At 44.0% G+C, this 17,954-nt stretch overlaps 1 protein-coding gene across 13 annotated transcripts in view; it reads right to left on the minus strand.

Annotated features, from left to right (window-relative positions):
* CFH (complement factor H) overlaps positions 1-17,954 on the minus strand; it is a 1,589,177-nt gene that overhangs the window by 1,309,541 nt on the left and 261,682 nt on the right. For 12 of the 13 annotated variants that reach the window (XM_040407275.1, XM_040407278.1, XM_040407277.1 and 9 more), the window contains exon 14: positions 11,560-11,604. The exons of the other annotated variant lie outside the window; for it this stretch is intronic. In XM_040407275.1, the coding sequence (XP_040263209.1) occupies positions 11,560-11,604 (45 nt within the window). The remainder of the gene's footprint in view (positions 1-11,559; positions 11,605-17,954) is intronic. 13 annotated transcript variants of the gene reach the window in all.

Raw genomic sequence — 17,954 nt, forward strand, 5'->3', positions numbered from 1 at the left:
CACTCCTGGCCTCTGGTTTGTATTGCTCTCTTATGCTACTTTTAGCACCTATTTCTCAATTGATGATGGTTTTGTCCTTTCCAGGGTATGCGGGATAGTATTCCAACTTATCAGGTTAATTCCTGTTGGGACTTCTCTCTGCAAGGTTATAGTAGCTACTGGTATGGCTACTTATGGGACTTGTGCAATATTTTTGTAGCTAGATGGGTACATAGGTGCACTTTTAAAGATTTTAGTAATATGTGTATAAGTTATTACTGGCACTGTATACCCTATGTAGATGTGACAATGACTCGGGTGAACCAATACTGTCATAGTACCTTCATGTATTGTTGCTAATTATTTTATTTATGATATGTTGTTTGTTGTATGATTTGTTCTACTAATACATTTTTGTGCAATATCATATGTGCGTTTTTGAATTGGTGTTTTGTTATAGATTTCCGCATGTAACGGACCGTTTCAGCAGACAAGGGGTTAAACTCCGTTTAGGCGATGTGCCCCTTTCTGAGAGACAGGCACAGCTACTGCAGGACACCAACCTCCCGAACTGGATACAAAATAGCACTCCAAACTGGAACCTCACGAATAGCTGCTAGCAGACGAACAGGGATCAGCTTACACTTCTGGCAATCGGTCTTCTAACAGCATACAGTGAATCCCCCCAATAACGAGACAAGGCTCCGTGTTGAGGGTCAAGCAGTGGTCTGAGGTCCTGGCACACCCAGCCTGTTTTTTATTACAGTTGTTTGCAAATACAGGTCCGCCCACAGGGAGGTATAAAACAACCAAGCCCATCTGGTGTATACGCCCCTAGGGGACCAGAATGAAGACTTGTGACATAGGACAGATATGCAGCACTGTAGGATACACAGAGACAATACATCCCCACAATGCATCATGGTTTCCTCCTCTCTGCCCTGGAGACACCCGAGGCGTAATCCAATTATCTCTCAAGACAAAGAGAAATCACCAATACACATGTGGATATAACAGGACAGACATCACCATTTAAACACACAATGGGACAATGGCACAATAGAATCACACCCAGCATTTTCCTCCCAAGCTGACAAGTTACACTTATTATAAATTGTTACAACTTTGTGAGTTTACATTGGCCATACATATAACTTACATCAATTTAAACAGTATAACTTGGGGACAAACCTATCCAAAATTCACTTAAATAGGTTCAGGGGTTTAAAAGTTAGTATATGGCCCATAATCCAGGGGCAAGAGGACAGCAGCCAGTCCTCTCCAAAACCCAGTGGCGAGGTTGGTTTCGCCACACCGCACATATTGCATTCCCCTTGGATTGCTATATTTGGTGGTTCCCATTTTCACACTATGTCACCTTGCAGCTCTGTGGTATCCTTCTGCTGCTCCTGCTTTAACCACACTAGGTCACCTTGCCACTCTGTGGTCTCCTCATGCTGCTGCTATCTCCACACTATGTCACCTTTCTACTCTGTGGTATCCTCCTGCTGCTGCCATATCCACACTATGTCTCCTTGCCACTCTGTGGTATCCTCCTGCTGATGCTGCTATCTCCACACTATGTCACCTTGCCACTTTGTGGTATACTCCTGCTGCTGATGCCATTTCCACACTATGTCACCTTGCTACTCTGTGGGATCCTCCTGCTGCTGCCATTTTCACACTGTCACCTTGCCGCCTAGTGGTATCCTTCTGCTGCTCCTGCTTTATCCACACTATGTCACCTTGCTACTCTGTGCTATCCTCCGGTTGCTGCCATATCCTCACTATGTCACCTTGCCACTCTGTGGTCTCCTGATGCTGCTGCCATCTCCACACTATGTCACCTTGCCACTCTGTAGTCTCCTGCTGCTGCCATATCCACACTATGTCACCTTGCCACTCTGTGGTGTCCTCCTGTTGCTGCTGCTGCCATCTCCACACTATTTTACCTTGCCACTCTGTGGTATCCTCCTGCTGCTGCCATTTTCACACTGTCACCTTGCCGCCTAGTGGTATTCTTCTGCTGCTCCTGCTTTATCCACACAATGTCACCTTGCCACTCTGTGGTATCTTCCTGCTGCCATCTCCACACTATGTCACCTTGCCACTCTGTGGTATCCTCCTGTTGCTGCCATATCCACACTATGTCACCTGGCCACTATGTGGTACCCTCCTGTTGCTGCTGTCGCCATCTCCACACAATGTCACCTTGCCACTCTGTGGTATCCTTCTGCTGCTACTGACATATCCACACTATGTAACCTTGCCACTCTGTGGTATCCTGATGCTGCTTCCACCGCATCAATATGTCATAGTGCCACTCTGTGGACTTCTCATGCTGTTACAACCCTCCCAACTTCATGACTGGGCCACTATTTTGCCTTTCGGCTCGGCTGACATCATGATTTATTTGACCTTTCTTCTTATCTGTCAGAAGGAAGGAAAAATGAGGCACACAACGGATCCTATCAGTGTAGCAGCTGTAAGGCCTGTATGGTCCTATCAGAATTGGCTTATGATTTGGTAGCCAAAAGCAGGAGTGGGTACAAAACACAGAAGACATGCAAATATTCCATTCATGTGTCATCCCTGTTTTACATCCACTGCTGTTTTTTTTTTTTTTTTGCATTAGCAATACTGATGGATTATTGGGCAAATGCTAACCGAGTGAAGGCATATGCTTTACAGACAGGATCCGTTTTTTGTGGGTTATTGTTTTGACGGATCTGAGGAAGGGCAAATTAATCAGTCACGTCAACACAAACTTACTGATGACACCCTCTCTACTCTGTCTGGGGGGGGGCTCTACTTGTATAAGCGTTTAATAGAACAGGTTCAGTAAACATCTATGTGGAATCAGCTGGCAATGGTGTAAAAGGAGTGCACTTCTTGAAGCTAACATCGACCTATAAGAACTGTACTTGAGTTATTTGGTCAGTTTTAGCCAGGTGACTGCACTAATAAGTGAAGTGTGCAGTGATTCTAAGGCCTCATGCACATGACCGTTCCGTTTTTTGCGGTCCGGACGAAAGCCGCAATTTGCGGAATGGGCAGCCCTTTGTAGAAATGCTTATTCTTGTCTGCAAAACGGACAAGAATAGAACATGCTATATTTTTTTGCCGTGGCCACGGAACGGAGCAACGGATGCGGACAGCACACGGAGTGCTGGCCGCATCTTTTGCGGCCCCATTGAAGTGAATGGGTCAGCACCCGAGGCCGCAAAAAATGCAGCTCGGATGCGGACCACAACAACGGTCGTGTGGCTGAGGCCTGTAATCTGCATGTCATACCATCTCAAAGTATTAGTTCACTACCAAAGCAGACTCCCTATGAGTGTTACTACAAGGCACAGTGTTCTACACCAATATAAAGGCTCTCTGCAGCAAGTAAATAGCCATATTTTAACGTAATTCGCCGCAAATATATTCGGATCGAAACAATATTTTGGCGAATCGAATATATTTGAAAAATTTGCTCATCACTAGTATCATTATAATTTGAAACCACAATTGTGGTTACTAATGATTAATCACCACGCAACAAAAAAAAACTTTATGCTCTGCATAAGTATGCCTAAATGAATTAAGCACTTGGAAAGCATTGAATAATTTTGAACAGAACGAGTTTTACTCCAACATTTACCTGATCTACATCAAAGTTTGCGTAGTAAACAGTGTATGAAAATGTAATGGAATAACATTTCAAAAAGTCTCATTTTTCTGTTTAAAAGTCTTGCTTGAGCAAGGCCCAGTACTGTTAAAAGTGCTTCAGGCATCTGCTTTTGCGTTTGTAAACGGTCATATCTTCCCGTTGCAAAAGCCAGCAATAGTCCCCCATCATGTTGGGATTCCAGCGGTCTTGATACCTGTTCTCCATTGTAGAAATATGGTTATGGAACCGCTCTCCATGTTCATCACTTACGTGTCCCAAATTGGGTGGGAAAAAGTCAAGATGGAATGTAAGAAATGCACTTTCAATGACATTCGGCAGCCAAGCTGTTCATATGCTGTAAGCATGTTGTCTACTAATTCAGCATAGTTTGCAGCTTATCTGTTCCCAAGGAAGTTCTGCACTACTAGCAAAAATGCATCCCAAGCTGCAAGACCCACTTGCTTTGTCAGATTCTTGCGCTGATCATAAGTAGTGTATTTGCCACATATGTAGCAGAAATTGTCTGGATCGTTAACTCATTTGCTTTTATCCATCTTAAGATTCAAAACTGATAGCACTATAACAGATCACTTTATCAAAATCTGTCCAGCTTGCCTTATATACTTACTGCTGACATCAGCCTGAGTGCGTCCAAACAGGTCTGGACTAGAGATGGCCTTGCGGTTTGCCCGGCGGTCGTTTCGCGGCGAACTTTGCGTGTTCGATATTCGCCGAACATGCGAACATATGGAGAAATTCGCGCCCGCCATATTATTTTACATTAGGAAGAACTTTGACCCATGACACATCAATCAGGTGGTACAGGACAGCCAATTGAGACATTTCAGCAGATGTCCATACCCCCTACCTTATAAATAAACCTGATCTGGCCGCCATTTTACATTCAGTGTTTTGCCAGTGTAGGGAGAGGTTGCTGTGTGGAGCAGGGACTAGCTAATATGGCCACAAAAGTCATTTTAAGGACTAGTATAGGTGTGCATCTTTATGTGTGATACACAGAGGGGTGCGATATACTTATACTTTTATAATGAGTCAAAAACACATAGATCTATATAGTGATCACCTGGGAGTCAGGAGCCTAGCGCCACTGCCTTCTCAAACAGCTGATCGGCGGGGGTCCTGGGTGTCGGACCCCCGCCGATCAGATGCTGATGATCTATCCTCTTGATAGATTATCAGTTAAAACAAAGTGCAGAACCCCTTTAACTATAATAAATTTAATTTATTTTCATTTTGAGGGATATCTTTTCCATTCACACGTCCGCAAAATGGGTCTGCATCCGTTCCGCAATTTTGCGGAACGGGTGCAGACCCATTCATGTTCAATGGGACCGGAATGTGCTGTCCGCATCCGCATTTGCGGATCCGCACTTCCGCATCTGTGCTTCCGTTTCCGCAAAAAAAATAGAACATGTCCTATTCTTGTCCGCAATTGCAGACAAGATTAGGCATTTTCTATTATAGTGCCGGCGATGTGCGGTCCACAAATTGCGGAATGCACATTGACGGTGTCCGTGTTTTGCGGATCCGCAAAACACTTTCAGACGTGTGAATGGACCCCCATAGTAACATTATTAAAGGTTACGTTTTATCTTTATGTATATTCTAATGGATTGCCTTCCTTGTACAATGTTATAATATACTTTCTATGTTAGAAAGTATATTATAGTGCATTTGTATTGTGCGGCAGTTGTGTGCGGTTGTGCTGCGATACTGCAGGTATATAGAGGGACAAGAGTTATTGGAACAAATAATTTCTACTGGTGTGATATACCAGTCACCCCCCAAAAAAACTGATTGAAGTGGGGTGTTATTTACCAATATACTTTCTTTATAGTGCATTTGGGTACTATATAGTGCATTTGCGCGTACGCGAAAATGATATTGCCGATATTTGCCATTGAAAAAAATAATGAATGGAGATCGCAAATTCGAATAATACATCTGGTATGTCACTGTCCATGTTGTGGGACTATTTGTGCACTTCTAGTAATTATTTCTTGGCTGCAAATATGAGCTGAAGGTTTTTCAGGTTCGCCTGCCATTAAAATGAATGGGACCCGCCGCAAACTTGTGCTTCGCGAACATTTGATCGCGTTCGCGCGATCACGTTCGTGAACCGTCCCGGCAGATGTTCATCCATCACTAGTCTGGACATGTCGATTGGAATTTCTCCAATATAATGCATTAATATTATAACTGAATAGGCTTTGCATGTATAAATTAACCCTTTACGGACCTCCACCGTACATGTACAGCGGAAGTCTGGTCCCCACACATGGCGCCCACTTGCACGTGCAGCGGGCGCCATAGCCGCCATGTTTCTGCTATTTTAAATTGCAGAGACTCACGGCACATGTATGCGATCAGCCATAAGGCTGATCGCATACATTTTCTTTTTCAGATCCCGTGGTCAAATGTGGCCACGGCATCTGCGTAGTCCTGAAGCGGAAGTCGCGCACTTCCGCTCCGGTAACAGCATTCGCCAGCTAAGATCGGGGAACCTGTTACATTGATCTAATAGGCTGAAGCCTCAAGCAGACTTCGGTGCCTATTAGATGGCTATATAGTGCAAATGAAGTGTTCAATTGTGTCTATATAGACATCAATATACACAATAGACAATCTAATGATTGGCAGTTATTGTCACCCAATGTGACTTAAAAAAAGTTTTTAAAAAAGTAAAAAAAGTTTTAGCAAATTCAAAAAACAAAAAGTTCAAATAACCCCCCTTTCCTTAAAATAAAATAAAAATACTTAAAGGGAGTCTGTCACCACATTTGAGCCTATTAGACAGATCCAATAGCGTTATATGTGCCACCCAGAAGTTTAAAACGGTACCTTTGTTGCATATACCGGAGTCTTGTTTCAGCCAAAAATGAACTTTGTAGGTTCTGTAACTGCGCCCTCTCAAGTGCCCAGGGCGGCGTCTCAATCTTCCGAGCCCAAGACCGGACCTCCCCAACGGCTCATAACCCCGCCCTCCGTGTGCCTCTGCCCGCCCGTTTACGCTCCTCCTCTCTCTTTTTCCACTGCGCCGCAGGAGAGAGGAGGAGCGTAACGGGCGGGCAGAGGCACACGGAGGGCGGGGTTATGAGCCGTTGGGGAGGTCCGGTCTTGGGCTCGGAAGATTGAGACGCCGCCCTGGGCACTTGAGAGGGCGCAGTTACAGAACCTACAAAGTTCATTTTTGGCTGAAACAAGACTCCGGTATATGCAACAAAGGTACCGTTTTAAACTTCTGGGTGGCACATATAACGCTATTGGATCTGTCTAATAGGCTCAAATGTGGTGACAGACTCCCTTTAAACAATAAAAACATAAACATCATGGGCATCGCCACGTGTAGAAAAATAACAATATTAATGGCATACGGCAAATGGTGTAACGGGAAAAAAAATAAAAACAGCCATTTTTTTTCCCGCTTCCTACTACATGGCATGCAACCGTAAATGGTGCCATTAGAAAGTACAACTTGTCCCGCAAAAAATAAGCCCTCATAAGGCTATGTGAATGGAAAAATTAAAAAGTTAGGACTATGGGAAGGCGGGGAGTGAAAAGCAAAAACACAAAAATGGAAAATGCGAGGGTCCTTAAGGGGTTAAAATCTAGACGTGTCAGGCAAATTCCGAGTTCATATTTGGAATCAGCGCACTCATTTTAGTATAAATCACATGTTTTTCTCTCAGTAGCAAAATCATTGTTGCACAGTGAATTATATATTACTATTCCAAAAGGCCAGGCTCTATATTCATACTGTTAGAACCGACACATACCTCAGATATATCAATATAGAATCATATGGGGGCCTAGATAAATATAATGCTCCTTCTACAACAACTGAACAAATAAGCCCCTATTAATAATGAAAAGTACTCACATTTATTATCAAGCGAAAATCTTTATTAATGATAAATTTATAAGACACGGTGAAAACAAAAGGGAGGAGGTGGCTACAAGACCGCCTCACCCCCAACCCCTGGTAGTGGAGACCACATTAGAGAAACTCAGGTCATGAGTCAACAAGGATAATGGTGTAATATCCACCGGTAATAGTTGTGCATGCAGCCCAAATGACACACAGTAGGAACTAGTGCACCAGTTCAAATTACAATCACAAACATGTGCTGTATACATACAGTGTATAGGGGTCAGATGGCCCCAAAGAAAGGTCCGGTCACCAGTAACACAAATATCGTGATGGTGGATCCGTACCCAAGAGTATGGCTACATGCACACAACCGTATGTGTTTTGCGGTCCGCAAATTGCGGATCCACAAAAAAAAAACGGATGACGTTCCGTATGGCATCCGTTTTTTTTGCGGATCCATTGTAATAATGCCTATCCTTGTCCGCAAACTAGAAAAAAAATAGGACATGCACTATTTTTTTTGTGGAGGAACGGACATATTGATGCGGACAGCACACGGTGTGCTGTCCGCGTTTTTTGCGGACCCATTGAAATGAATGGGTCCGCATCCTATCCGCAAAAAGAACGGAATGGACACGGAAACAAAATACGGTCGTGTGCATGAGGCCTATGTATGAGCTGCATAGCATTACAACATGTAACTGAAAATGACAAGAATTATTTACCCATAGTGGACAGTTTGACCGAGGTTCTCAGTGTGCTGCTGCCTCAACGCGCGCTTCGCCAACCCTGTGGCTTCGTCAGGAGGCTTAAGGCTTGTAAGAGGTCTTGTAGCCACCTCCTCCCTTTTGTTTTCACTGTGTCTTATAAATTTATCATTAATAAAGATTTTCGCTTGATAATAAATGCAAGTACTTTTCATTATTATTAGGGGCTATTTATTATTAAGGGCTATTTGTTCAGTTTTATATATTCATACTGTACATTTTTCAATAGGACAGTGGAATTACTGATGCACCAGTGAATGCTGAGCTGTTATTCCCCAACACAGCTGTATAAGGCCCCTTTCACACGGGCGAATTTTCTGTGTGGGTGCAATGCGTGAAGTGAACGCATTGCGCACGCACTTAATCCGGACCCATTCCTTTCTATGGGGCTGTGTACATGAGCGATTGCTTTCACGCATCACTTATGCGTTGCGTGAAAATCACAATTCTGCAATTTTCACACAACGCAGGCCCCATAGAAGTGAATGGGGCTGCGTGAAAATCGCAAGCATCAGCAAGCAAGTGCGGATGCGGTGCGATTTTCACACATAGTTGCTAGGAGATGATCGGGATGGGGACCCGATCATTATTATTTTCCCATATAATATGGTTATAAGGAAAAATAATAGCATTCTTAATACAGAATGCCTAGAAAAATAGGGATGGAGGGGTTAAAAAAAAAAATATTTAACTCACCTCATCCACTTGTTCGCGCAGCCCGGCTTCTCTTCTGTCTTCTTCTTTGATGACCAGGAGGAAAAGGACCTGTGGTGACGTCACTGCGCTCATCACATGATCCATCACCATGGTGATGGATCATGTGATGTGCGCAGTGACATCACCAAAGGTCCTTTTCTCCCAGCTCAAAGAAGAAGAAAGAAGAGAAGCCAGGCAGCACAAACAAGTGGATAAGGTGAGTTAAATTATTCTATTTTTATTTTTTTAACCCCTCCAGCAGTATTGTACTATGCATTCTGTATTAAGAATGCTAGTATTTTCCCTTATAACCATGCTATAAGGGAAAATAATAAAATCTACACAACACCTAACCCAAACCCGAACTTCTGTGAAGAAGTCCGGGTACCAAATATGCAGATTTTTCTCACGTACGTGCAAAACACATTAAAAAGCTTTGCACTCACGCGGAAAAATTGCGCATTTTCCCGCGACGCACCCCCATCTTATACAGTCCTCACACGCGACGCCTGTGTGAAAAAGGCCTAAGGCCCCTTTCACACGGGCGAGTATTCCACGCGGATGCAATGCGGTAGGTGAACGTATTGCACCCGCACTGAATCCCGACCCATTCATTTCAATGGGGCTGTTCAGATGAGCGGTGATTTTCACGCATCACTTGTGCGTTGCGTGAAAATCGCAGCATGCTCTATATTCTGCGTTTTTCACGCAACGCAGGCCCCATAGAAGTGAATGGGGTTGCGGGAAAATCGCAAGCATCCGCAAGCAAGTGCGGATGCGGTGCGATTTTCACGCATGGTTGCTAGGTGACAGTCTATTCACTGTATTATTTTCCCTTATAACATGGTTATAAGGGAAAAAATTAGCATTCTGAAATCAGAATGCTTAGTAGGTGATCAATTGAGGGTTAAAAAAAATAAAAAAAATTAACTCACCTTCTTCTCTTGATCGCGTAGTTCCCGGTCTCTTCTTTACTTCTTTAATGATGAACTACCGGCTAGGACCTGTGGTGACGTCAGATCACATGCTCCAATCACATGGTCCATCACCACGGTGATGGACCATGTGATTGGAGCATGTGATCTGACGTCACCAAAGGTCCTTTAGCCCACAGCTCATCATTAAAGAAGTAAAGAAGAGACCGGGAACTACGCGAACAAGAGGAGAAGGTGAGTTATTTAAAAAAAAAAAAAAATTAACCCTCAATTGATCACCTACTAAGCATTCTGTTTTCAGAATGCTATTATTTTCCCTTATAACCATGCTATAAGGGAAAATAATAAAATCTACACAACACCTAACCCAAACCCGAACTTCTGTGAAGAAGTCCGGGTACCAAATATGCAGATTTTTCTCACGTACGTGCAAAACACATTTAAAAGCTTTGCACTCACGCGGAAAAATTGCGCATTTTCCCGCGACGCACCCCCATCTTATACAGTCCTCACACGCGACGCCTGTGTGAAAAAGGCCTAAGGCCCCTTTCACACGGGCGAGTATTCCACGCGGATGCAATGCGGTAGGTGAACGTATTGCACCCGCACTGAATCCCGACCCATTCATTTCAATGGGGCTGTTCAGATGAGCGGTGATTTTCACGCATCACTTGTGCGTTGCGTGAAAATCGCAGCATGCTCTATATTCTGCGTTTTTCACGCAACGCAGGCCCCATAGAAGTGAATGGGGTTGCGGGAAAATCACAAGCATCCGCAAGCAAGTGCGGATGCGGTGCGATTTTCACGCATGGTTGCTAGGTGACAGTCTATTCACTGTATTATTTTCCCTTATAACATGGTTATAAGGGAAAAAATTAGCATTCTGAAATCAGAATGCTTAGTAGGTGATCAATTGAGGGTTAAAAAAATAAATAAAAATTAACTCACCTTCTTCTCTTGATCGCGTAGTTCCCGGTCTCTTCTTTACTTCTTTAATGATGAACTACCGGCTAGGACCTGTGGTGACGTCAGATCACATGCTCCAATCACATGGTCCATCACCACGGTGATGGACCATGTGATTGGAGCATGTGATCTGACGTCACCAAAGGTCCTTTAGCCCACAGCTCATCATTAAAGAAGTAAAGAAGAGACCGGGAACTACGCGAACAAGAGGAGAAGGTGAGTTATTTAAAAAAAATTATAATTTAACCCTCAATTGATCACCTACTAAGCATTCTGTTTTCAGAATGCTATTATTTTCCCTTATAACCATGTTATAAGGGAAAATAATAACATCTACACAACACCGAACCCAAACCTGAACTTCTGTGAAGAAGTTCGGGTCTGGGTACCACAGTCGGTTTTTTATCACGCGCGTGCAAAACACATTGCACCCGCGCAATAAAAACTGAACATCGGAACGCAATCGCAGTCAAAACTGACTGCAATTGCATTCCTACTCGCGCGGGTTTGCCGCAATACACCGGGACGCATCCGGACCTAATCCGGACACGCTCGTGTGAACCCAGCCTAAGAGAAATCAACTACATCTTATTGCAATTAGTTAACTAAAATAAATTATCATTTGTTTGATGAACGCGGTTTTCTTTGCTTTACTTATTTAAGACATACCTTGCTTTTTATTGTCATCTACTGGTGGGTCAGTGGGTTTCTGCCCTAAAAAATAAACACGGATAGTTATTTGATAATTCTTGCCTACCGCTTTACATGACCGCAATATAGTACTGTTAGAGTAAAAACACTGAATTTTAAGCCAATTTCCCTCGGATAAGGACAGCATTTCAGGGCATAGACTGGGAGCAGCAACTGTCACACAGGCTACATGCACACGACCGTTGTGTGTTTTGCGGTCCGTGCGGATGGCGTCCGTGTGCGCTCGGCAATTTGTGGAACGGCACGGACAGCCATTAATATAACTGCCTATTCTTGTCCGCAAAACGGACCACGGAACGGAGCAACGGATGCAGACATCACACGGAGTGCTGTCCGCATCTTTTGCATCCCCATTGAAGTGAATGGGTCCGCATTCAAGCCGCAAAAACTGTGGCTCGGATGCGGACCAAAACAACGGTCGTGTGCATGTAGCCTAATACTGAGGATAAATTGGAGAGCTTTGAATCCACATTGAGTTATTGCACAAAAAAAATGTAATCCTTTAGGTAACAAGTATAAACAGCTAAAATTAAACCCCCTTTGGCTTACAACTACTGTAAAAAAGGGAATAAATGAGAAAAAAAGGGCATTTAAAAAATACTAATCTGAGGGGTCAGCTGTAGCCTTTGAAGTTTACAAAGGGGTTAAAAAAATCTGTAAAAAGGAGGTAAAATCTGCAAAAATACAAAAGAACAGCAAGTGGCAAAAGAGCAAAACAAATCCCCCAAAATTCTTTAAATACATAAATGCAAAAAAAAAAAAAACAAGGTCTGAGCAGGTAGGTCTCCTAAATAATGGTAAAGGGGGTTCAGTCAATGACGATAAGGAAAACCATACAAAGAGATGAAAATAGAATGTTATATCGCTATTCTAGGAAAAATTACCCAAGATAGATGTATAATTCTGTAGGCACCAATGGGAGGTGTAACAATAATATATGAATGAACGTTTATCATTAATAATACACTGCTCAAAAAAATAAAGGGAACACTTATACAACGCAATGTAACTCCAAGTCAATCACACTTCTGTGAAATCAAACTGTCCACTTAAGAAGCAACACTGAGTGACAATCAATTTCACATGCTGTTGTGCAAATGGGATAGACAACAGGTGGAAATTATAGGCAATTAGCAAGACACCACCAATAAAGGATTGGTTCTGCAGGTGTTGACCACAGACCACTTCTCAGTTCCTATGCTTCCTGGCTGATGTTTTGGTCACTTTTGAATGCTGGCGGTGCTTTCACTCTAGTGGTAGCATGAGACGGAGTCTACAACCCACACAAGTGGCTCAGGTAGTGCAGCTTATCCAGGATGGCACATCAATGCGAGCTGTGGCAAGAAGGTTTGCTGTGTCTGTCAGCGTAGTGTCCAGAGCATGGAGGCACTACCAGGAGACAGGCCAGTACATCAGGAGACGTGGAGGAGGCCGTAGGAGGGCAACAACCCAGCAGCAGGACCGCTACCTCCGCCTTTGTGCAAGGAGAAACAGGAGGAGCACTGCCCGAGCCCTGCAAAATGACCTCCAGCAGGCCACAAATGTGCATGTGTCTGCTCAAACAGTCTGAAACAGACTCCATGAGGGTGATATGAGGGCCCGACGTCCACAGGTGGGGGTTGTGCTTACAGCCCAACACCGTGCAGGATGTTTGACATTTGCCAGAGAACACCAAGATTGGCAAATTCGCCACTGGCCCCTGTGCTCTTCACAGATGAAAGCAGGTTCACACTGAGCACATGTGACAGACGTGACAGAGTCTGGAGACGCCGTGGAGAACGTTCTGCTGCCTGCAACATCCTCCAGCATGACCGGTTTGGCATTGGGTCAGTAATGGTGTGGGGGGCATTTCTTTGGAGGGCCGCACAGCCTTTCATGTGCTCGCCAGAGGTAGCCTAACTGCCATTAGGTACCGAGATGAGATCCTCAGACCCCTTGTGAGACCATACGCTGGTGCGGTTGGCCCTGGGTTCCTCCTAATGCAAGACAATGCTAGACCTCATGTGGCTGGAGTGTGTTAGCAGTTCCTGCAAGACGAAGCCATTGATGCTATGGACTGGCCCGCCTGTTCCCCAGACCTGAATCCAATTGAGCACATCTGGGACATCATGTCTCGCTCTATCCACCAACGTCACGTTGCACCACAGACTGTCCAGGAGTTGGCAGATGCTTTAGTCCAGGTCTGGGAGGAGATCCCTCAGGAGACCGTCCGCCACTTCATCAGGAGCATGCACAGGCGTTGTAGGGAGGTCACACAGGCACGTGGAGGCCACACACACTACTGAGCCTCATTTTGACTCGTTTTAAGGACATAACATCAAAGTTGGATCAGCCTGTAGTGTGTTTTTCCACTTTAATTTTGAGTGTGACTCCAAATCCAGACCTCCATGGGTTGAAAAATTTGATTTCCATTTTTTAATTTTTGTGTGATTTTGTTGTCAGCACATTCAACTATGTAAAGAACAAAGTATTTCAGAAGAATATTTAATTAACTCAGATCTAGGATGTGTTATTTTTGTGTTCCCTTTATTTTTTTGAGCAGTGTATATTGTGGTAATGTGAACAGTGCTGGAAGGTGTGTTGTCCCATTTCAGGTACCTCAGATGGGTGAGACAGATAAAATCCAGAGAGTGGCAGTAGTCTCAGCAAAGCATAGTTTGCTGAGACATTTCTGTATACATTTTTTGGGCTGGATTCTACTTGGACTGGTGGCTAGGCTTGGTAGAGGGAGTTCCCAGTCTACACCCTTCCAGTACGGGTTTTCTACCTGAGGTGATCACAGGTGAGGCCTGCTGTAATCAGGCTGGCATAAAGCGCCTCAGAGTAGGTCAGTCTGAGGAGAGAGAGCGAGACTGTTTTGTGAAGCAGAGGCTCTGTGTGTGGTCTCAGTCAGGAGGACTGAGGGGCCACAAGGCTTTGAATAGCCTGAGGTTTGGAGGACCTAGCGACACCTAGAGAACGAGGGTTGCACGCCCAGCGTCTGGAGGACTACTGGGCCACACTCCCCCAAAAGGTACTGGAGTTGCCACAGCCTGGAGGCTGCAGTATTGATGTTGGCTGAGGAAAGCTGCATATGTTGTCCATGTGTGAACTGAGCAGCTCTTTGAGTGAGGTAGGGACGTATTTTGTTTAGGTAGCACCTAGACGGGCAGAAGTTTATTTGTGTTTAAAGTGTTGGCGGTGCGGGAACCTCACCCCACCCAGTGATGTATAACTGGACTATCCTTTATAAGAAGACTGTCAAAATAAATGCACAGTTTGGACATGAAAATCTGTTGTCTGGTGAGATATCTGTGAGTGTGACCCCCTGAAAAGAGACGATCCATTACAATATATAGAAATATATATTGAGTATGACTACATATATCAAAAGATCACAAAAGTAATCTGAGAGAGAGTCTGCTAGATATCATGGATAGTAGGTCCATGCGATGTAAATAGTCTTGTGCAAAATATAAATATTATATACATAAAATCAGCGCCAGTTCTCCAAGAATTAAACATAAAAATGATTGTTAAATGGTTTCTTGACAGAATACACATACGGACATATATGTCATGATATAGAGTCTGTAAGAGGACCCCACTTGATATTAAAAGAAATTCAGAGTATTTACTCACTTGACTGAGGAGGAGACCTGAAGGTTAATTCATGACACCTACAGGTACTTCCTTCCCGCCGAGATCGTATGTAGAATATAAGAAACTGGTGTCAGTTATTATGGTTGTGAGGGTATCTTCAAACAAGTAATGTAGGTATTTATATTGATAATTAAGATCCATTGCCGTGGAACGAGGGCGTTCCACATACTGATACAATGACCTGTCATTAAAGGTTTTCTTGATATAATGTAGTAGTAGATGAAAGAAATCGCGGCACTCACCACTGTCTTTACGGAACTTTGGTGTGAGTCGGCGGCTCACACCAAAGGGCCATTCTGCTCCCCAGCCTGCGAACTTACTGCAATTTAGCACAGTAATAAAGCACTGAAGTTCCGTGAAGACAGTGGTGAGTGCCGCGATTTCTTTCATCTACTACTACATTATATCAAGTACCCACTTGTATCTCTCGCTGAGCACCACGCTAATCTGTCATATCGCTGGGCCGCTGGTTTGCGATTTTCGGCTGGAGTGGGGTATATGCGAGGTGGGACCAGCAGTGCTGCTGACTCCGTGCTTTCCTATCCTTGTAATATACGTATTAAAGGGTTTCTGTCAGGAGGAAAATGGTTATTAACCTGGCTGACATTAGTGATGTACTAATGTCAGCTGAACATAACTATATAAGTGCCATCTCACTGTGTGCCGCTGTTATTGAGAAAAAAAAAACGTTTATAATATGCAAATGAGCCTCTAGGAGCAGGGGGGTGCTGATCCTGCTCCTAGAGGCTCAGTTCCCCCACCTCTGGCCACGCCCTGCTACACTTGATTGACAGGGCCAGGCAGCGTTTGTCTCCTCCTGCCGGCCCTGTCTCCTGTGGAAATCTCAAGCCTGAGCCATCCCGTTCAGTATTCGGCGCAGGTGCAGTAAGAAAAGCTGGCAGCCGGCAAGCGTCCTTCACTCACTGCACTTAATACTGAACGAGACGGCACAGGCGTGAGATTTACACAGCAGACAGGGCCAGCAGGAGGAGACCAACGCTGCCTGGCCCTGTCAATCAAGTGTAGCAGGGCGTGGACAGAGGTGGGGCTAACGGAGCCTCTAGGAGCAGGTGCAACAGCCCGCCTGCTCCTAGAGGCTAATTTGCATATTATAAAAGTTATTTTTTTCTCAATAACGGCAGCACACAGCGAGATGGCACTTATATAGTTATGTTGAGCTGACATTAGTACATCACTAATGTCAGCCAGCTTAATAACCATTTCCCTGCTGACAGAAACCCTTTAAAAGATTTATTTAGAGTCAGAGCGTAGCATACTCGAGTGTGGAACGTATATGCGCTCCACACACGAGTGCTTCCTCCTTCCTGTTTGTATTTTTTATTATTATGTATTGCTCCTGAAGAAGGTGGATTGTGAGTGTAACCCTCAAAACGCATTCAGTTGGAACCATTAAAGGAAACTGCTTAAGAAGCTCCTGTTGGCGGACACCAGTTTCTTATATTCTACATCGGATCTCGGCGGAAGAGGAAGTACCTGTAGGTGTCATGAATTTATCCTTCAGGTCTCCTCCTCAGTCAAGTGAGTAAATACTCAGAATTTCTTTTAATATCAAGTGAGGCCCTCTTATAGACCCTACATATTATCACATATTACATATTATTTATGTATATTATCACATATATGTTCCTATATGTATTCTGTCAAGAGACCATTTAACAATCATTTTTATGTTTAATTCTTGGAGAACTGGAGCGGATTTTATATATATATATATATATATATATATATATATATATATATATATATATATCAGTACAGACCAAAAGTTTGGACACACCTTCTCATTCAAAGAGTTTTCTTTATTTTCATGACTATGAAAATTGTAGATTCACACTGAAGGCATCAAAACTATGAATTAACATATGTGGAATTATATTCATAACAAACAAGTGTGAAACAGCTGAAAATACCGTATTTTTCGCCCTATAAGACGCATCAGCCCATAAGACCCACCTAGGTTTTTGAGGAGGAAAATAAGAAAAAAAATATTTTGAACCAAAAGGTGTGCTTTTGGTGGGTTTTGAACTAATTGTGGTCTGTGGATGGCACTGTTATGGGGGATCTGTGGATGGCGCACTGTTATGGGGGATCTGTGGGTGACGCACTGTTATGGGGGATCTGTTGGTGACGCACTGTTATGGGGGATCTGTGGGTGACTGTTATGGGGGATCTGTGGGTGACGCACTGTTATGGGGGATCTGTGGGTGACAGTTATGGGGGATCTGTGGGTGACACTTATGGGGGATTTGTGGGTGACACTTATGGGGGATTTGTGGGTGACACTTATGGGGGATCTGTGGGTGACACTTATGGGGGATCTGTGGGTGACACTTATGGGGGATCTGTGGGTGACACTTATGGGGGATCTGTGGGCAGCTCTTATTGGGCTCTCTGGATGGCACTGTTATGAGGATCTGTGTATGACAGTTATGGGGGGGATCTGTGGATGACACATATATAGCATCTTATGCTATGTGTCATCCACAGATCCCCTCCATAAGTGTCCCTGTAGTGAATGACCCTCAATACACGCTGGGGGCCGGCATCTGCTTTTATAATGACAGCGGGGCCCGTGCAGTGACTGTATTCTACTACACGGGCCCCGCTCACTGTATAATCCTATGTCTAATAGTTAATTGTAATTGTATGTAATCGCTGTGTATTACCGGTACTTACAACTACAAGCGCTC

This window comes from Bufo bufo, chromosome 9 (assembly GCF_905171765.1).
Source record: "Bufo bufo chromosome 9, aBufBuf1.1, whole genome shotgun sequence".
In the NCBI taxonomy this organism is placed as follows: Eukaryota; Metazoa; Chordata; class Amphibia; order Anura; family Bufonidae; genus Bufo; species Bufo bufo.